Raw genomic sequence first — 21712 nt, forward strand, 5'->3', positions numbered from 1 at the left:
GTAACTCAGAGAGGTTAAGGACAAAATTTCTAATGGTGTTTCAAAGGTGCTTTTTTGAGGGTATCTGTATTCCTGGCAAAGTGTTTGCTCCAGTGCTTTCCTTTGGTGGGATTAAAGTTCTTCTATATTAAAAGTTTTACATTTTGATGGATACTGAAATTAAATACATACTTTATTAAATCACTGGAATATAGTAAATGTAATTAAATATGGTTTAAATTAAATTGTTTGGAAGGAAAATCTTTGTAATCATTGTCAAACATTTCTTCAAAAGTAAAATAGCTGTTTTAATATACAGTTCTTTGCATGTCTTATATGAATTGTCCAGTTTTGCTGTGTTAAAAGACAAAAAAAAAACCATTGAAACTGTTCATGTGGAAAGTATTCTCTTGCCTTGCTTTTAAAGCATTTTTCTCTAGACAGTTCAAATACTAATTGAAACTGCACAAAACGGAGAGAAAATCACTGAACATCTGCAAACAGGGAAGAACTTCACAGATGGTGTTTATTGGATGTCCTTAACACAGCACAATTACATATTTCCAGTGGAAAAGGTGACCAATCAGCTTCAATTTCCCAATGACTGAATGGAGTCAGCTTCTCATGAACCAGGAAAAGTGGATGAGGCCTGGCATAGATGTTTGTTTTCTTTTAATAGGTTCCTCCAGGATCTAACCATGATTTATTTAAAGTGGGAGTACTGACACAGTTACAATGAGAGAAAAATCATTTCACAGTTTTACTGAATGGACTCCATCAATAACACTGGGAGAAACAAATTAATACAACAGGCATTTAAAAACTAGTGCTAACAAATTACGAACCAAATCACAAATTTAATGATTATTTAATGATAAACTGCACAAAGAAAATGTGTGGTATTTCTTCTGCCTGGTTTCTTGTGAGGCACCTGCTGTAGTGCCATGCAGGATATGCTACATGGACAAGATGTGCAGAGAACAGGCTCGTGGAGGGGCAGTGGGTTATGCAGGTCAAGGAAGCAGCAGGTCAAGGAAAACAAGGAGTGAATATTTTCAAGGCCTGTTTCTGGGAAACATCTCTGTGCAGCAGTGCCAAGGATGCCTTCAGCACAGAAAGGAAGAGCACAGAAATGAGATTCACTGCTGACACGGTGTTGGGAGGCATCTCCCATGCGTAGGAGACACTTTCTCCTTAAATGGGCAGGGACCACTTAGATGGTCTTGCCTCCAGCTGTGAGAAACATGGACAGCAGCATTTATAGTGGGTATTTTGGCAGGGTCAGTGGCTCAGCACTTCCAGTGTATGGCTAAGTGCTGACCCAGGGATGTGTTACCTCCTGCTTGAGCTTCTTTTGTTCTTTCTTTCTTCTTGTGAGAGGCTTTGTCTATCCCAGCATCAATTTTCCCTCTCTTCTTTGCAGCCAGTTAGGTGGAAGAGCTCTCAGACATAACTGACGGGCACTTAGAGGAGTGTTTGTGTCAGTACTTCCCAAGTCCTCTCCTTTATCAGGTACTCAGAGTTAAGCACATGCTTAAATATTTTACTGGATTCAGGCCCATTCTCACACACATAAACCAGACAGGGACAAATAGAAGTGGTCAAGAAATGATGGGACAGTGCTCACCAGGAAAGCATGTGAATTGCCGTTAAACAGGCGATAAATTGCAAGAATTCAAAAAACACCAGTGCCATAATCCAGCTGTTAAGTGACCATGTTCCCAGTGTGCACACACTTCCAAGAAAAATCAAAATACGGACACGAAGCAAGCAGTTGCCTTGTGGACTGCTGAGTCCACGGGATTTATGTCTGAGTAGTTAGTATTATATTACACTCACAAAGTAGTATCCAAATATCAGCAGCTGTGTCTTGTATCCATTATTTCCCTTCTGCCCCAAATATAAACCTTCCTCACCTTTTTAATTAGAAAATCTGTTTGTTGACTATGACATGGAAACGTTTTACATGTCGTTGTCCAAAAACGCCATTATTAAATAAGCAGGAAAATATGTTTGGTAGCAAATAGCAATGACCTTTAAAACAATGTCAAGCCCACACACCCCATGATTTGTGTGTAGGTATGTGTTCCTTTAAGTAGCTGTATTTTACCAGTAATGTGACATAGAAAGCTGCTATGGAAAGTATCTTTGGTTAAAGAACTGTAGGGTAAATAAATAATTAAAAACTAAAGCGCATAGCCAACTTACCTAGTAAACTGTTAAATTCAAACCTGTTCATGGGAGGACTGACTTTATATTCACATTGAGATGTATAAAAATCAATTTTATTTTTTTTTAATCATGAAAAATATTTACAGCAGTTAACTGAGGTCAGGACATCTCTTATTTTCTTGGCTGAGTCATCCATCACTTGTGCAGCAGCCTTCTCATGCATAACAGAGGAACACCAGTGTCACGCAAGCAGAGAAGTGGCCCTGAGAAATGCAGGAGGAGAGGCTGATTTCACCTGTGTAAAATAATGTCATTTTTCAGAAAACATCTACAGAAGAAAAGCCAATTAGGCCAGAATGCACCCTAGGTTTCCCCAAGGCCATTCCAGTGAAATGTAGAGGTTGTGTGGTGTTATTCCAGGAAATCAGCAAAGATTTTTCACATTATTTTTGTTGGTGCCATTTGTTTCAGTTTCATTTTGTATTTAGAGAGAAGGGAGAAGAGACAGAAAAGAATGAGCAGGAAAAGTCTTTAGGGCTTACTTTGAGTCATAAACCATTTAAAAAGTGTTGTGAACTTTTTCTAAGAAACCTCAGCAAGATGCTTTAATATAGATATTATTTAATAAATGGAACTGTGTAGGAGACCCTGAACCTCATGTGTCACATTTAACAGACCCTGTAATAAGGAAGGGCGTGCCAGGGTGTGCAGGTCTGCACCGACAGACTTCGAGCTCAGTGCGAGCATGACGCAACAGCTAAATGTTTTACAGGATACTTGTACCATGGGAACTGCACAGGCAGGCCAAGGGCTGGTAGGCAAAGCTAGCAAGTTGTAAATAAGTATATGTTTGTAAACGTGAGAAATCTGCACAAAGAGGGCTGGCAGTACTCTCTTACAAGGGATGGACCAGAGGCCAGTGCAGGTGTGTAAAGTAGGTCTTCTCAAGTACTTACCCACAGATTGGGTTGAGAATTTTTCAACAGAGCAATTTTTTACTGGAAAACAGTGATTCAGGAAGATCACCATTTTTCACAGAAACTTACCTGTTCTGATTAAAGTTTACTCAGGAACAGGCTGTGAAGGACTAGATGAAATCTAGGGACAGAGAAAGCGAAAGAGCCCTTGCAACATGTTGGTATTCAAAGCATCCAGTTAGCAGGAAATAAAAGGGTTTGGCTCAGCCTAGATCAGAACTCTGAGCATGAGTTTTCCTCCTTGTGAGTGAGTCCAGTGACACTTATGAGATACAAGAAAACTCTTTTTTTGTGCTTTTCCCAAGAAAAGCAGCAATATATCTTAAGGATATGTCAAACTGTAACTTTTTTTAAATCTCAGAGCTTCACAGGACAAGAAGATAATTTCTCAGCAAAGATATCAACTCTCTGGTAGTTTTCATACTGCAGTGTAAGGGTCTCTTTGACTAGACACCCAAAAGCCACAACCATTCCCATGAGAAAGTGTGCTAGCTGGGGGCAGGCAGACCCTCCTGAGGTGGGTGTCCCCAGGGCCCCACTATCCTCCAGATGCACTCATAGTGGCAGCAAATTTTCTGACAGCTCTACTTGGGCAATTTTGAATGTCTGCAGGTCATAAGAGGCCAAGAAGGAAGGAGCTGTAGGCTGCATTTCCACAGAGGGGACAGGGGAACTGCTTGTGCTAACTCTGAGACAATGCAAAAGCTCTCCAGCTTTCCCAAACTAAGAAGGAAGTTTGGAGGGGGGGTTTCTTGGTTCTACAAATTACCTGCATTTTGAACTGCCTGTATCTCTTGGTGTGCATCATGAACTACACTCAGATGCAGATGAGATGAGCAGAAACAAGACACATGCACGTGCTATGCCCATCTCCTCCTAATGAATTCTGCTCCAGTGGGAAACATCAGCTCAGGAAGGAGCGGAGAGGTAGAAGCAAAGTCCAGGAGCAAAGGCCATGTCCTTCAATGTACAGCTCATGGGAAATGCAGCAACAATACAGGAGTAAAGATTGAACCTTGACTTCTTCCACAGCACAAGCTGTGAACAGTGACACATGGAGGACAGCCCATCCTCCTGCGTCTGTGAGGCTGTCCTGAAATGAGTTTTCATTCACTGCTGCTTCAGCTACCTGAAATGAGTTTTAAGCTATCCTGTGGTCAGATCATCATGGCCTTCATTTGATAAATAGAAAAGACAGAAAGAGATTTGAACGCTGATAACCAACTGGACTGAATTTTTTCATTTTCTCCCCACTCAGACATTTTTTTCTTCAACACGCTTCTTGTCTCAGTCACACCAGAGATCCTGGACAACCCAACCAAGTCCCAGTATGACCTCTGTTGCCATTTCTGAGGACTTTGCTGCTTCTGAATCACACCCTACCACCAACACCGACTTCCAAACACTCCTGTCTCACTCATTCTTTTCAAGCTCCATTTCCCAGCAGGACAGCCCACCCCAGCCACTGGATGCCATTGTTCTTCTTGAAAAACAGCCTCCTCTGCAAGTACTTTCTTTCTCGGTTTCTTCTCCATTACTGCTTCCTCACCTGAATTTTTTGCTGTTTTGCCTCTGCCTGTGCTAAATAACACATTCTACTGAGAACATGACCTCACTTTATTTGCTTTGTAAAGTGTCCACATACATGAATGGAGATGCAAAAATAATTAATACATGCCTTAATTTAAAGATTATGATTGCTGAAGAAAAATTAATGTGAAAAAAAATAACCAGACTGTAATTTTCTCTGGTGACCTATGAAAGAATTAACCCAAAGGAGGCCCCCTTAAGTACTTTTGCAGATAGCCCAATGAATTCCAGGTATGGCTTTGCTTTGCATTCTTCATTTTCCTTTTTTCCAAGATATATCTGCCTATCTTACATGCACACATACGTATCCTTGCCTCTACCTCTGTGGATAGTTTCTCCATGCCATTTCATGCTGCAGCAACTGTAAAATAGTGTAATACTTTTCACAGTACAGGCAGGATAGCTAAAGGGCTCTTGCAAAGATCTGAGGTTGTACAGCACACAGCCCTTGAACAAGAACCATGAGCTGCAAACTGGATGCAGAAACACTTACTAGTCCTCAGCTTCTTATTTTCTAAATGTATAGTCAAGACTCAAGCTCAGTTCCTGCTGGGAGGTAGAATAGGCAGATAAGCACAAGCAGGGCCTGTCAGCAGGTGATACAGACCCTTCCAGAATAATTTGATCAGCCCAGAGTTCTGCCCAAATCAATGAATCTTGGAGGGAGACACAGAACTCATAAACAATGAGTAGCTTGGTGCCAGCCAAGTAGCCTGTGTGCTTCCCAGATCCCAAACCTGGCACTTCTGAGTCCAGCTCACTTGGGACTCACCTCACATCTGCAGGACACTCAGGAGACTTGCACAGCCTCAGATGGGTGGGAGCTGTGCGGACATGAGAGAGGAAAGATGTTTTGTCCCCCATCCATCAAAAGCTCCAAGAAGTCCCAGCATGAATCTTCAGTGACCACGGACAGCAGCAGAAATCTCAGCCTCATTTGTTTTCCTGGGCTGAACCTGGAGTTTATTTTGTAAACCTTCCACCTTCTTTGTCCTTTCCTCCAAAAAGCTGCAAGAGCACAGGCTGGCTGGGCTGAGGGGACTGAAGAGGGAGGGGACACAGAAAGGAAACACCTGTGTCTGAGGCAGTCGAATCCAGCCAGTACAACACAGCTGAAAGATGAAAGGTCTCTTGTCACCCTTCGGTCTTTCTAGCAGTGCCTTACAGGGAAAAAGTATAATGACTGGAGCTTTTTGACACCAAAGAAGAATGAAGGGAAGTTACTTAAAGCCAAGATCAGGCCTGTGCCAGACATCATGGCAAGAGCAGCTGAGCAGAGCTTGTATACACTCCACCCATGGTAAAACCTGCACACTGAGCAGGACAGAAGTTGTCTGGGCCCTCAGGACTGGCAAAAGAGCACATACAAGCCTGAGGTGTTATGCCTAAGGATGGGATGTCAGTCAAGGACTGAGGTATGGGAACTTGGGCCAAGGATACACAGTGGATCAGGTACCTCAGTGGAAGGCAGTTGTGCCTTGCCTCATGACCATGACAAAAGGCAGAGAACAGGTAAAGCTGGTACAGAGAAGGGCCAAGCCTGGAAGGCTTCCAGGCAGCCCAGCAAGCCCTTGTATCCCTTTTCCTCTGAGTCCCTCCATGAGCACATCACTTCCAGTCCTTGCTTTCCTTCTGTTTATGACAGGTTAAGTCTGGGGTAGTAGTCAAACATGAAACTAGAAACAATCAGGGAGCACAGGGAATAATGCAAAGCACTGGGGACTGCTTCCGCAATCTGCCCCTTTCCTGCCCTCATACTGATATTCCTGTGAACTCTTATTTAACCAAGCGTCTGATAACTTGCTGTTCCCCTTCTAGCCCCTTTGAGGGTCTCATTGCTCTAATGTCACAATTTGCTATTTTTCTCTAACAGGATTTTGGTCTTCCTTCTAGATCTTTCTAGAACTTTCCTCTGATGTCACAAAATCACCTTCAATATTTCGAATACAATGAATCACCTAAGCCTGCTGATTCTACTTTTGCAAAAGACATTCAATTTCTCTTGACTGAAGTAGGAGCTGAGGATATTCACTACTTTGCAAGATCAAACCTTAAAAGCAGGCTTAATGGTAGTCCCTGAAGCTCAGCTTTCTCCTTTGGTTTACATCAAGTGATGATTACCATTTGTTCTCTTTTCTATAAATTTTCAAATCTTCACCAGAGATACTGATTTCTCTGCTGGTGCAATCTACCCCATTCCATTTATCAACCTATTAAAAAAAAGATTGGTACAGTAATTTCTTACATGGATTAGGTGTTTCAGATAATTCCCAGATACCACTTTTCTACTTTGCTGATTTCTGTGCTCACCTGCAAGCTTGCCTTGATCCTTTTCTCTGCTTAGCTCCCGCACATAAGAAGGGAGACTCAACTGCCCAAACGCACATTCCTCAGTAACAGTTTACATTAACGTCTCTCTGCTTATCCTGTAATTGCAGTGTATGTACTCTGGTCCCTTGCATTCAGGTTTGTGAGAGCAGAGGGATCTTGTGTGTACCTGTTTTATCTGTCAGAGCACCAAGAAAACACAGACACTTTGAAGTACACATTTGGAAAGTGCACAATCAAACTGTTCGTAAATACACTGCTTAACCACTTCACCCGTGGGTAAAAAAGGCTGCCTCAGTCTTGAGAAATGTTTGGTGAACAGGGCATTCTGTGTTCCTGCTTTTCAAGATCCAGAAGACAGATGAGGCTGTGAAGATTGTTCTTACGTATAATTTTTTGCCTTTTGGTTTACAATCAATGCCAGTGTTTGGGATACAAAAGAGTCACCAGCAGTAAATAACGGTTTCTGATCACACAATTAAGTTCTCATGAATACATAATAACTGAACCGTGTTGCAGTTTCAATTAACATGACGGTCCCTGTCTCCAGTCCAAATATGTTGTCTAAGTCGTGGTGCATTAAGTTAACTAAATTGAATAAATAGATAATGGCGTTAAATAACTGCTAGGGCGAATAAAATGTCTTTTAAATTAAATGACAGGATCAATGCTCCCTATGTGCTTGGCTATACTGTGCATTGTAGCATGCCAATAGAACAGTTTAGCATAGAATGTTTCAACCCTGAAATGTGCTACATGTTCTGGATGTTCTCCAGACAAACCCTAAGTGTAGTCTTGAATTCAACTAAATTATTAGACTCCCAAAAATTACAGTTATGTGTGCACTCTTAGAGGTGAAGACCATGGTTCCCACAATTTTTCAGGACCCAGATCTTGACAAGGAGAATTTCAATATTGCAGCAATAAGGCCCTCAGGCTAACATCATCTGGAGCCATGGAGCAGGAGAGAGGGAGGGACCTGCTCCCAGGAACAGCCTGTGTGCAGAGGCTCCTGTAGAAGTCAGTATTTCGGGATCAGATCAAAAGGGATTTAAGCTATAGCAGAAAAACAGATGGGGAATTGGTGAGGTGGAAAGAGAGAGAGTGCAATTAATCCAGACAGCTGGCATGGCAAAGAGGCAAGCCTGACCAGCAGCAGTGGAAGGGAGCATGGGGAGAGCCAAGGGGTGCCTGCGTGGGATGTGCTGGGTAGCCCTGATAGCCCTGCATGGATGTGAAAGACACGGGCACAAGAGGCTTTAGAGCGTGATTTTTAGAGTAGAAAATGAAATTGCTGAAGCTCATAATAATTCTGAAGACCTTGTTTTGCTGGAGGTGGGAACCTCAGATCTCAGTGAACCCTTTAACTAATACGGGGACCTCTGCTTGTGCGAACAGCAAGGGACCAGGCAGCATCCGCAGCAGCCTGGCTGTGGGGCTCTGGAAGAGTGCCCAGGAAGGAGCAGGAGTTAGGGAAGCATGAAGAGTTCAGCATTCAAACAAGTGATTATCAGACCATACATTAAAGGTAGGGAGCTGGATCTGCAGAAAGGCAGCTTGCCTTTTAGAAAACAAGGCATCAGTCAAAGCATCCTCCTGTGATCATCATGCAGTGTCTTGCACAAGGGCCACCAATACAGCAACAGCGACAGACGAGCAGAATTTATCTTAAAGTCCATTCTGACATGGAGATACAGAGCACTGTGAGAAAAAATCATATGCAAGAACCACTCTGCCCACAGGGAGCTGCCTGGTGTGCCAGGAAGCCTGTAGGTTTCCAGGCTTCTCTGGCCTTCTTGGGATAAGCTTTTCCTCCTGACACACAGAGTAGAGTTTACACAGTGGAGTTTGAGCCATCATTTTCATAAGAGCAGATGGGGCCCTGCTGACTATGGAGAAAAGCTCAAAAACTCTAAATCAAAAGCTTCAGAATCCCAGCCTAAAAAATGACAATATTTACTTGTTTGATGATGTTTATGGTGCTTGTGGTGGCTTGGGACTGTGGGGGACAGGCAATACAGCAGCAGCAGACAGGAGGCTGAACCAAAACCTCCTACCCCAGGCGTGGGGGCAGCACAGCAACACTCCAGGGATGGTGGTTGGTCATCTGTACACAACACGAGCCTGCAAAGCAGTTCCTGTCTTTGGCTGTGCTGGGCAACAGAGCAAACTCTGATTAATCGCATTTTAGCAGGTGGAACAACAGTTTCCACTATTCAGAAAATATTAACTTCAATAAGTTTTATACATTCAATAACTTTAATAAAACTCTCCTTTTAATCAGGAATATATGTGCTATACAGTTAGGCTGCACTCAGTACCAAAGGCTTTCTGAAGACCTATGAATTGCTTTTGAAGGGGACCCTGTGATGTGGTTACTTGCAGTAGCAAAGACTGGATTCAATGACCTTAGAGGTCCCCTCCAGACCTGTCTATTCCTTTCTCCCTCCATACAGCTACATTCTGGAATATTTTATTTTGAAATACAAGTTCCAAATGAGCTTTTGTGCAAAGGTTAAAAAATATATGCTGAAAAATATATGAAACCACAGATTGTGATCTAATTTGTGAACAGGACTTCAAAATATGCACATTCCATCATCTGATTCTCTAGCCAATTCCAGTCTTTCAGAGGTAGAAGCAGAGCACTGTAAGACATTGTAAGAACATTAAAAGGTACCTTCTTGCCTAGTAAAATGACATGCCAAAGCTAGGGAGAATTGGGAGACATCTGTGAGGATGCAGTTAAGCAGGACTTCACCTCTCTAGTTCTCATTGCAGCAATGCTATAATTCATGTTAGCTCAAAAACTTCAGCAAAATCAAACCAAAATACCTCTTCAAATTTCTGGTTTAATAGGATTGTTTTTGATTAAACTCTCTAGAATTTCAAAATCCAAACATAGTGCCATTCTAGTTATGGGTTTTACCAACTGAATCTCACCATATAAATAAAAATGTTTGCTTACATGTTAGTTTAGCATTCTGCAGTAAAAATTATTTTTTGGAATGAATTAAGCAAAACAAACTCTGTAAGTCTAAATTTTAATGCTTTATGCCAGTAGTGTTGCTGAAAGGAATATAATTAATCCAATTTTCACCAGTTGTATGGTGTGAAGTAAAGCATGTATTCTAAGCTGTTAAACCCTTTTTCATAGTATAAAAATCAAACTTAAGCAAATTTTCTTTTGTGCCACCTCAGTGTAGAAATGTTCATTTGAAGTTAATGCAGTCAAACACAACATTGAAGGGGTTTTGTGTGCAACTTAATTCTAATAAATTTTAATGGCTGTTACTTTTCATACATAGCATGTGGAACTTCTTAATTAAAAACAACTTCCTTGTGTTAGGTCTTGATCACGTTCCAGCATCTCATACTTAATGTGCTATTAAAATCACTCTTTAGCAGCCCAGACCTGGGAGGCACTGAATGCCATCAACTCCCAGTGAACTTTTTAGGCTGCTTTGCACTTTGGAGGTTTTATATGCTTTGAAAGTCAGACTGGACTGTTGTGATCATCCTTGTTGGACAAATACCTGCTCCCTGGCTCTGCACATCCCCAGAGAGCTTAAATCCAGGGCTCACCAAAATTAGATTTTGAGTAGTTAGGAGCAGACACAGAGTACACATGTTAGTCGCACTTACCTGATAACTCACTGGTTTCGCTCTGGTACACACCAAGGAAGAAATGCAGTTACTGAAATCAGAGCTTTTGAAAATGAAAATTTTGTGGGAAAACAGGCTACAGAGAACTGTAGTTCTCTCACCTTTCTCCACTGGTGGCTTTATGATATATATATATATATATATATGTATATCCTATGGCTCCTGCAGTAGCTTATTGACATCTGCTCTCTGCCCTCATGTAGATCCCCAGAGGCTGTTCCCCCTCTGCAGAGGCAGAGGCTCTCTGGTCAGAAGGCCCTGTCCCTGGCAATTCAGGTTTAAGTGCTGACTGCACAAACCAAGGGAGGGGACTCAGCATAAAGCCTAGCCATGTTCCCAAGATGCCTCTAACTCCTCACTGCTTTTCCAGAGCCCATTGCTGTTTCTGCTCTTTCTGCACCCTTTCCTTTCATCTAGGCCAAGAGTCTGCCAGAGGGAGAGAAGTCAGGCTCAGGTATTATCTCAGATCAGTGCATGGCACTCCCAGACCATGCAAGAGCAACCCCAGCCATAGTGCACTGGACATCTAACTGGAGTCCCTGCACAAAGCTCAGCACAAAATTCAAGCTGATTGTTCCTCAGTTAAAAGCAATGTCTTCCTAAGGAGACCACAAGTAGTGTTTTAAGGTTTCTAGCCTTGATTTCAAGCCTTCAAATGAAGCCCTTCCAATGATTAATTGCCTCTGTAAACCCAGTGTTCAGGGCCTTCATGCACAGATTTCCCATCCTGAGGTCTCGTCTTGGACTTGTAGCTACCACACATGAGGGGTGCAGCAGTCTTCATACGCAGACATCTGAAATCCACTTTCTAGCCCTGTCTCCTCCAGCCACTCTAACTTGCAAGGTCCAGGTATTGCTTGGACTGAAGAGCAATGGTTATGACTCTGCAGCTTGGGATTAGGGCTCTTTAAATCACAGAAAACCAGATTCAGTTTCTGCTCCTGTGCTACTCTAATATGAAACTGTAAAATAATGAAACAGAAATTCAGGTCTTTGTCTCAAATCTCTTCCTGCACATGTAAACAGCTTCCTCTGTAAGGAAAGAAATGCTGCATGAAATCTCCTTTCATGAACTCAAACTTGGAGGTAACCTCAATTTATAAAAAGGACTAAATTAAAGACTCTTTGCCCCTGAAATTTGAGGAGAGGGGTTCAGTCAACATCTACAGTCTGCCCATGTGCCTTCCTCTGTCATTCCTGCCTTCCCTCACTTCTGAGCAGTTCAGCTTTGCTTAGCCAGGTACTTGGAGAGCTGTAAAACCAGCAGCCCCTGGCACAGCCTGATCTATTTCGTGGAAGCCCAGCTCTGCACAGAGTGGTCCTTGGCAGGCAGCAGCATCCCCACGTCAGTGCCCGCTGGCCTTGTGCAGTGCAGTGAGGACTCTGCTGAAATGAACTTTCCTGAGGCAAACCTGCGGGTGACTGCTAAAGGTCAGGATGCTGGCAGGGAAGATGTACAGCAAAGCATAAAGGAGCTTTTCTGCGGAAGTGGTCTTGGACAAATATGCTTAATTCTGAGGAAATGCCAGACTAGGCAGAGAGGGGATTGAAAGCTGTTAACCAGGGAAGAGGCAGCACTTGCATGCCTGTGTCCCAACCAGCTCTGCACTGGCAGCACCTAGCAGGGCCACCTGAGCTGCAGAGCACCCAGCTGCACGGCCTCATTGGCCCAAGGATAAAAACTATTAGAAGAGCTTGGAAGTGTTGGCAGGATCGCTGGGGATGTGCTAACAAGGGAGCTCCCAGCATGGACTCATTTTCCTACAGCCACTTAGCAAGTGTCATCAGATAGTGATATTTGCTTACTACTGAGATGCACTGGATTCAAACGCCCTTCCCAGTGACATGGGGGGCTTTCTGGAACCCAAAATATTATCTTTTTTCAATTGCAAGTTACCAAGATGTATTACACATGGCAGGTTAAGATCAATGCTATAGTTTTTACCAAACAAATAGCCATGCATTGCAAAAGGTCAATAAACTGGCAAAGGAAAATGTACAGCTAGTCATAAAGAAGCTTTTCTGTGGAAGTGTTCTTGGATAAATAAACACGAGTTCTTGTAAACACTGTGTACTTTCCAGATGTAAATATTCAGAAGGTGTGCTCAAAATGCCTGAGATGGTTTCAGCTCAGCATTTTATTAATTGGAGATGGTGAATTTTCCATCAGTTATTAAGTGAAACTTAATGTGAAAAACTGTTTGTTTGCCTAGTCAGACTTACTGCTTGTACCAAGATGTTGATAAGAGCATTCAGAACAGTAAAAGATACTTTGGATGTTAGAAAACACCTTGTGCAATATAGTGAGATTAGATATGGAGCAGGTTGCAGGACACAGGATGGAAGGTAGAATGGCAGGGGAGCAGTTTACAGAGTTCAAACAGGAGTAGGATTGGTTTGGTTCTGCAATATTTTTTAGTATCTTTAGAAAATTTCAGGCTAATTATGTGCTTTCTTCTTTCAAATTTTAGTTTTACTGAAGCCTGAGAGTTGTTTGAAAACAGGATTTCTACTTGCTGTGTGAAAGATGGAAAATTTATTGACAGGAAAATAACCCTGCTAGGCTGCGGGCAATGAAGTATTGTTCCAGTTTAGGGGCACACCTAAGGAGACAGGTTTAAAGACTCTGGGCTGTTTCAGGAGTGTAGAGGAGGTCTGAGGCATCATTGGAACAAGCAGTCCCTGTCACCAAAGCAGACATCTGTCAAGGGCTGGCACCCCTGCCACGGCCCCGTGGGGAGTTTTGGTGGGGGTACACTGTCCCACACACAGTGGTTATTAAACCCAGTGGTTGTCTTCCTAACTTGTCCTGAGAGTCTTAATTGCTGTTGCTCCAAGCACACAACCACCCTGCCTCCATGAAGGATGGACAGAAAGCACCTGTTGGGGTCAGTCAGTTCACCTCCCTCCTGCTTTGGGATTACTCCTACTGTACCCTTCCTGGCTTTTATTTTCCCCCAGAATAACTTCAAAACCTCTAAGCAGCACATCCTCTGTACCCTCCTCCACAAGCTCGGCACTAAGGTCTGGGAGAGCACACGGCTCTTCTCTCCTCATTCAGAAGCTGGAATTGCCCATCCTCTCGGCTCAAAACCTGAACTCAGTTTGTGTCTCAGTGGAGATTGTGTGAAAATAACTGTATGTGTTTAGACTCCAAACCAGCATAAGACACACATCATACAGAGGTCATCTGCAGTCTGCAGCTTAAACACAGCATGGGTGTAAGCAAACCAGAGACGCATCGCAGAGCCTCGTCATGCAAACAACACTGACATCCATGTATGGCCTTTCCTTAGGTTTCCTTCTCCAGCAAGAGGAATTTGAGCCTTCTTTTCCCCTCTGAGCAACTCACAGTGGTTCCCAGCACAGGCACTGCCAAAGGGCTGAGGCTCAGTGGGGTGGAGGGTGAACCTCTGGAGAGAGTCCAGCTGTGCACAAACCCCCCCGAGAGGGCTGGATCGGGTGTCACACAGCAATACATCCCAAGGCTCCTCCTGGAATTTCTCCGAGGGCTTTGCCCTGACTTCATCGTAGCTGTTTCCCAAGCCACTCACCAGTCTTGTAGTGACCAGAAACAGAAGTTGTTAACTTGCATGTAGAAAGCTCTGACAAAAACCCACTACAGTGTGTAACCCATCCCCGAGGACAGAACAAGTCTCTGAGAATGAGCGCTGGTGCTCTCTGTGCCTGCTCTCTAGTTTGGCTCCTGCCAGCACTGTGTGGTGCCACAGCCCTGCTGCTCCAACCATCCATCTGCAGCTTCCAGTTTCCTGCCTTGGTCCCCTTGCTGCTGCCCACATCCTGCCTGGCCATCCCAACACACCCCACATCACCCATCCCACAGTCATGCCAGAAAGAACCAAACAGCAGCAGCCTCCCTGCAGAGCTCCTCCAGGAACTCCCAGGCATGGGGTGCTGTGCTGCTGGGGGCGCTGCACCCCAAAAACCATTGGCAGCTGGATGACTACTGCTCCTTCTACCTGTTAGAGGTGTGCTTCATTGCCTCTCTATTAGCTGAAAAATAGGGCAAGAGGAAGCTAGCACCATTTTAGTCTCAGTGGAAATAGTTTTGCAGTGCTGTTTTTGAGCCTGGGAATTTCCCCCAAACACAGAAGAGTCCAGGAGCAGGTGAGGAAAGCTGGTGAGATGGGATGCTGTCAGCAGCCTGAGATCTCCATAATGGATGCCAGAGGAGACACAAGCACCCACTCCAGGCAGCAGGTGTCCAGTGAGGAGGGATCCCTTCACTCACCTCCAAAGTCCTCAGCCACCAGACCCGTTTGGTGTTGGCAGATTTGCTGGTGGCAAAGCAGGGCAGATCCAGGATACCTGAAGCTGCAGCAAAGGGCACATTCATGCTCAAAAAAGTCCAAAAACATCTTTCACTCCTACAGCATAGGCTGTATCTCTGTTGCAGTGATGATTGACCTTGGAGGAGGGAAGTAGGAGGAAAACTTGATAGACACAAGGGCAGCTTGCTTTTCTTCTTCCCATGTGTGGCTTTTTATGTTTTCTAATCCATTTTTGTACCAACCATTCCCCTACTGTTTCTCTGCCATAAGAAAAAGCTCATTTCCTTTCTTCTTTTAGTCAGAGACCAAAAATATTCACCAAACTCTAAGAAGAAACTCACTGTACTGCGTGATAGAAACACATTATCTTATGAAGGGTCATGCTACCAGGGGTTCCTCTTCAAGGTAAAATGAAAGTTTGATACTGCCCTATTTGTTCCCAGGATGTGAGGACTTCAGCCTCAAGGCAGTCTCAGTATAAGAAACTGCTGAAAAAATTGAAATGTCTATCTAGATCTAGGGGTTTAACAGATTTGTACAAGCTCTCTTTTTCTCACAAGCTCACATTTGAATCAAAATCAATTCCTCCTCTCTCTTTTCCTATATGAAGCTGACTTTAAGAAAAGCCTAAAGCAAAAGCATAAAGTGAAATAAGCAGAAGCAGGGAAAACACAGTCCTCACAAAGAACAGCAAAAGCATGAGAACAAAAGTCTTCATTCTGAAAGCCAGGTAGCCTTCATGCACCAGTTGTATACTCAGTCCCTTTTGAGATACCTGCCTCCATCCAGCTCACAGTTGTTCAGCACCCACCTGAATATTATCCACCCCCTCTATCTGAGGGACTTTCCATCTCTTCCTCCCCAGCACGATTGCATGACCTTTCATCGCCAGGACGAGCTGCCTTCCTCCATCTCGCTGCAGGTAGAAACCACCAGGATTACCACCCATTAACCCAGTCTCTCCTCCCCTCCTTATCCTCAGAAATCTGGCAGAGACTGCTGATTCCATCCTTTTCTCCAAAGCAAGTCTGTCCTCCAGAAAGTGTCTCTGCCTCACCTCAAGCATGTCCTGGAGGTACCTGCCTGAAGCAGACTGAATTGTACCTCAGTTTAAAGCCTGACATAGCCTGAAGCAGACAAGGACCACCTCGCTCCTATTTTTGACCCTGGACCATAAATTGTTAAACTCCAGACATCCCTTAATGTAAAATGTGTCTACTTTAAATCACAGTATTCAAGGGTTTTTAGTTTATTGACTGCTGACACAAATTCTTTATATATTGTGACATTTTTGGCTCATTCCTCACTTCTTTATGTTTAGAGCAGAGAAACAAAGGAAGGGGAGGGTGGAGTAATCTTACACTGTCTATTAAAAGCAGTGATGGCTGCATACAAACCAAAGCACACAGCAGTGGGAATCACAAGGCTGGAGAAAACACTTGGATGCGTGTCTCCCATGACAATTTTTTCCCTAATGTGTAGAGAAGGAAAAGAGGCTCAGAATTCACACATTGTGCAAACTACAAAAATTGTTGAGAATGTACTAATGAGAATTAAATGCTGGTAGGTGCTCTCAGATGTCATCTGAGAAACTGAAATGGTGAGTACCAGAAATAGGTTGCCAGCTGTCTCTGGTCATATTCTTTGTACAAGAATGCTAACAGCTTCCCCCTCCTATACACCCAGCGACAAACTCTGCCATCGTGTAAATCCATGCAAGCCTCCAGCTTCTCCAGGACTGCACAGCTGTAAAAGGAATCTCACAGTTTTATTAAAGGCTGAGAAAAAACATTTGGCAGTGCTGCCTGCTGTCAGCTACCACCTTTCTGGGAAGCTCTAGCAGCCCAGCCCGGCTTGCAGCATCTCATCCCCCATGGCACACTCAGTACATTCAGCACATTAGGAGGACAGTATTTTAACTCCCCACACTGTGGGCAAAAGTGCCCTACACAGGGCAAAAATGAGATGGGTGCCAGTCATCCTGAGTGCCAGCCAGGCAGTTTATTCCCAGTTGCATTATTCCCTGTGTTTGCCTCCCCCTGGGTGGTGCAGGCTTCTCCGTGCTGCACTGCAGCTCTGCTGCGCTTGGCTGCTGCATGAGGAAACCCATCCCGGTCTGGTAGAGTGCAGATCCCACTGCTGCCTTCTCCACAGTGCCCAGCACAGCGGGTGGAGCTGTTTTGAGGTGTCCATCCTCAGGACCTGCACCTGCACTAATGTGAGAAAGTTATTTCCAGAAGCCCCATTGTTCTCGGTGATGACGGCAACAGCTCAGGTCTCACTGTGGCAGGCCTCATATTTAATTTTGGAAATGAGCATGCTGTGATTGAAGGCTGGACACCATGTCTTGTTTCAAACTTACAAATGTCTTCCAATAATTGTATCCCTGGTTTGAAAATTTGATACAATTTTTGTGCCCAGCTTGGTCCCAATCCTCCTCTGTGTACCAAAGACAGGAATAATTTAAATGTTACTTTATGCTTAACAGTTACTGGAAAAAATTCCCCCGTCCTCTTCTGTAGTTTCACCAATTATTTCTGCTTCACACCACATTTCTAAATAATTAGCTGTCTATGAATATCCCCTTTCCCTCCACTGTTCCTTAATACTCAGACTTTTTGCAACTTGAGCAAGTAACGAAATTTCAGTGTCTTACATGTTGTCCCCATTGGGAAGAAAATTACGCAAACAAGAATTTATTTTATTTTATTTTTTGCTGCAGTGCTGTTTATTTAGAGACCTTACAAAAGGTCCTCCTGTCCTGAACCCAGCAGCATTCAAACCTCAGGAGATGGTTTCTTTGTTCACTGGCCCAGTGATTATCCAATCCTTCAAGGCCCCCCAAAGTGCATCTTGCCCCACTCCCTCAAAGGCTTCTCCACTCACCCACAGACCCTGACCCCTTCCCCACTCACTCCCCTCCAGTTTCCATTCCTTGTGCCATACAGGAGCTACCACCACACAGGTTTGCCCACACAGGCTTCCTGGAAAGCCCCTTCCCACCAGCACAACTGCGATGTCAAACTTCTTTAAAGTTCCCAATGTTTTGACAATCTCTAAAGCAAAAACTACTTCAATCTCACATTAAGCTTGAATTCTACCCATCAGAAGAAATGAGGTATCTCCAAGGTTATCAATTAAAAAAAATATTCTCTGTATTTTACTGCTCCCCTCTCTGTCCTAGGTGGATCTGTAGTGAAGTTCTCAGTACCTCAGAGTTGATGGCAATGGGGACAGCGTTGCCATGGCTGGGTACAACCCAACACACTGGATGCTGTGTCAGCTCCCCTGGAGTCACTCTGACATTTTAAAGGCAATGACAGAAGCTTGTACTAGGCAAGCTGTGCACAATGAGCAGGAATCTTTTCTTCGATAATAGCCTCTAACAAATGGGAATTGAAAAAAACATTGCCAAAAATGTTCTTTTGAAGGTGGAAAATGCTGCCTCCTAAAATTAAATTGCACAAAGCTGGACAAAGAAAGATAGCAAACCACATGTCAGACAAACTGCCACTCAGCTAATACCTTACTTTCTAAATATAAAAACAACCTACTGCTTACACTGACAGTTCAGCACATAAGCAAGGAGGGAATGATGTATAACACCATACTGAGCTGAGCCTGCAGAAGCACGCACTCAACTTCGCTTCCTCTCTGTAATTATTTATAAAAGGGTGCTGGGGAGAAAGGGTAAAACATATCCAAAGAAGAGCCACAGAAGCACAAAGGTTGCTCAGCTGAGCCACTTTTATCCACAGGGGTTGTCCAAACTCACAGCTGACACCCGTGGGCAAGGGACTCCTGCTCCTTGCCCTCTCAAGACAATTTGTTGCTCTGTTCCTTTACGCAGCTGCTTAGAAACACATCTTTAAAAATGTCTGTGAGCCAGTGCAATAGCTTCTGATATGCTTGGCCACAAAGGGTCTCCCAAATTTTTTTCCTGAAACCCATGTCTGGAGAAAAGTGAAATAGAAAATGTTCATATTTTCTTACCCTTATCACCCCACTCAGTTCATTCAACCCTGCAGATAGCCTTTTTCAGTCTTAACCAATGTTTGGTACAGAACACCCTGCAGATTAACAGGTTTCTTATTTTATTCCATGTCTCATGCAGGCAAAGAGTTAGACAGTGAGAAAAAAGAAGGAGCATATTTTTTTCTTACTCCTAGTTCTGTACCCTTTAGTTTCTCAGCTGGCCAGCCCCACCAGCTCACCGTTGCTGCACTGGATTTCCCTTTCCTCTTTAAATTATAATAAAATCAATTCACTTGTGTATGAAGTTGCTTTAGATCTAGTTTTAAAAAAAATCCATCTGTAGAAGTTCTTTGTAGCTACATTTTATTTTAAAAAAACAGCTTTCCCAAAGACTGTGATTCATAATACTTAAGCTCACATATCAAATTCTATGGATTACCTAGAAGTTTACAGAATTACATGCACTATTATATGAAATTTAAAGGAAAAACTCAGATTTTGGGAAACTCTGAAGAGTTTCAGTTTTGAGTATGTTAATACAAAACCAAATCCTTTTCCTTAAGGGGGTGAAATGGATTCTCTTTAGCCAGCAGTTCATAAATTGACAGATTTTACCCTCATGCTGTTCCAGCATCATCATACTCTCTCCTCCTTCAGGTCTTTATAAATTTTCAAAGCTACACTCTGAAACTCTGAGCACTGGAATCATCATGATCAATCATCAGCTCCAGTATCTGCTGTGGCAGCTAAAATTGGGTTAAACCGAGAACTGGAGCTGAGAGTATTAAGTGAGCTGAGAATAGTCCTACTTTAAAGTGTATGCTCTTAACAAAGGAAAGTAATACATGGAAGTAGATTTTACTTGGTGCTGAATTTTACCCTTATAAAAATTGACAGTTCACAAAACTGTAATTACAAAGGTTCCTAATTGTCCTGTTTTGTGCCCCTATGCCAGCTGAACCCAAAGCACAGGTTACCATGAGCATGAAGGAAGCTGAATATGAAACCTCTGACCATGCCTGCACTTTAATGACCATTTGCACAGGCAGATTCTGCCAGCAGCAGGGTCTCAATGGAACCACATGGGTTTGGAGGGAGAAGAAACATAGCAGTTTTCTGAATATTCATCTCTAAATTCCAGGGAATTGTTGAAATTTAACACAATGTAACATGGCAAATATGTTGAGAAGTTACTTTTATTAGTTCGGTATCTCCTGAATTTTGTGGCTCAGCATTTCATGACCTATCTGGGCTAGAAATACTTTGGTACATCCAGACAGGTAATTTCAGGATCAGTTTTGTTAGAGGCAGAAATGGAAAACCTGCAGCACTGATTTTCTAGAATCTTTTCTAGTGAGCTAAGCTGAGAAAAACAAGTTTGGTTTCACAGTCCCTTTCAGCTGGATCTCCTGCCAGTATGGACTTCAAAAGCCTGCATCATGATTCGAACATGTTCCTATGCCAAGTGGTTTCCACTAAGTTAACAAACAGAAGTGCTCAGCCCCGTGCTGCAAATCTATTCACATTCCAGAGGACTTGAGTAAATGGGCACCGGGTGGTCATTCGCATACTCTGTCTAGCAAAACAATGTTCCCAGCTTACTTACACAGAGCAAAAGTGTTCTAGGAATTTGCAAGTGTGGTGTTCTTAGAAACAGTGACCTGCAGCCACTTCTCCTGAAAGCATAAGCCTTACTGGTGGTTTGGGGACAGAGACTCATTTGCACTGGAAAGGTCAAATAAGTTAGGGGTGAAAAGATTCAGGAAAGCAAAAGTGCTGCTCTTCCCCTTGGGGGATATCTCAGTGTTCTTGGCATCACTTTGGATGCAGGATCACTCATATGGGGATGTCCCCAGATGTCCATCTTTCTGTCCATCTAGCTAGAGGCTATAGGTGAACAGGGGTAAAACCTAAAGATCCCACGAAGGAAATACCTTTAGTATCTACAAAGATACCTTTAGTATCTATACAAACAATAAGAAGATACTGTCAAATGGAAAATATGAGAAACCAAACTCCATACGGAGCTGGCAGGAATGAACTGTAGCACTGAGCCCTTTGTGTAACTCACACTACAGATATGCAAGTATCAGCTCCCTGCATTCCCTTTCTTGCAACTGAAATCACATCAAAGTAGGACACATCAGATACACTGCAGCCACAGTCAGAAGATTTCCACCTTAACAAAACTGTTCAGCCTGTGAGGAGGAAATGACACCTCCTGTTTCCTTCAGTTTCAAAGTAATGTCACATCAGACAGCACTCACAAATTTGCTCTTTCTGGTCTGCTATAACAAGAGCAACAAATCAATTCAGCTCAGTCCTTTAGACCTCCTTGCGCCTTGCAGAAACTTCCAAATCCCCTTTTGGGTTTCCTCATCTTGTGATTCCTTCATGGAAGAAAAAGGTATGAAAAATGAAACTTGCATGCATGACTCTCCATGAGCTCAGTCTTGTCTTACTGAAAATTCCTAACTTAAATATTGTCCAGATTTTACATATCCAAAATATATTTTTCAGACAGGACTTTCCTCTTGAACTATCTAGCTGAGCAAAAGTTTTCTCACAGAAGATTTTGATTACTATTGTTCTTCTACTGACAGCCAGTGAGGACTCCTATGATGATGGACTCTGAGATGGCATTCTTTCACTTCAGAAGGTTTAAGTTATTTTAAAAATACAGTGAGAAATAATCCTAGTTGTTACACGATGTCTTGAGAAGTATTTCATTGG

General features: G+C 43.2%; 1 protein-coding gene across 1 annotated transcript in view; it reads right to left on the bottom strand.

Annotated features, from left to right (window-relative positions):
- The window catches only part of LOC131577661 (U4/U6.U5 tri-snRNP-associated protein 1-like), a 32438-nt gene extending 17369 nt beyond the window's left edge, over positions 1-15069 (bottom strand). Inside the window, 1 exon segment of the mRNA XM_058835729.1 lies at positions 14965-15069. Coding sequence (XP_058691712.1) covers positions 14965-15069 — 105 coding nt within the window.
- Between the last annotated feature and the right edge of the window lie 6643 nt (positions 15070-21712).

This window comes from Poecile atricapillus, chromosome 1 (assembly GCF_030490865.1).
Source record: "Poecile atricapillus isolate bPoeAtr1 chromosome 1, bPoeAtr1.hap1, whole genome shotgun sequence".
Classification (NCBI taxonomy): domain Eukaryota; kingdom Metazoa; phylum Chordata; class Aves; order Passeriformes; family Paridae; genus Poecile; species Poecile atricapillus.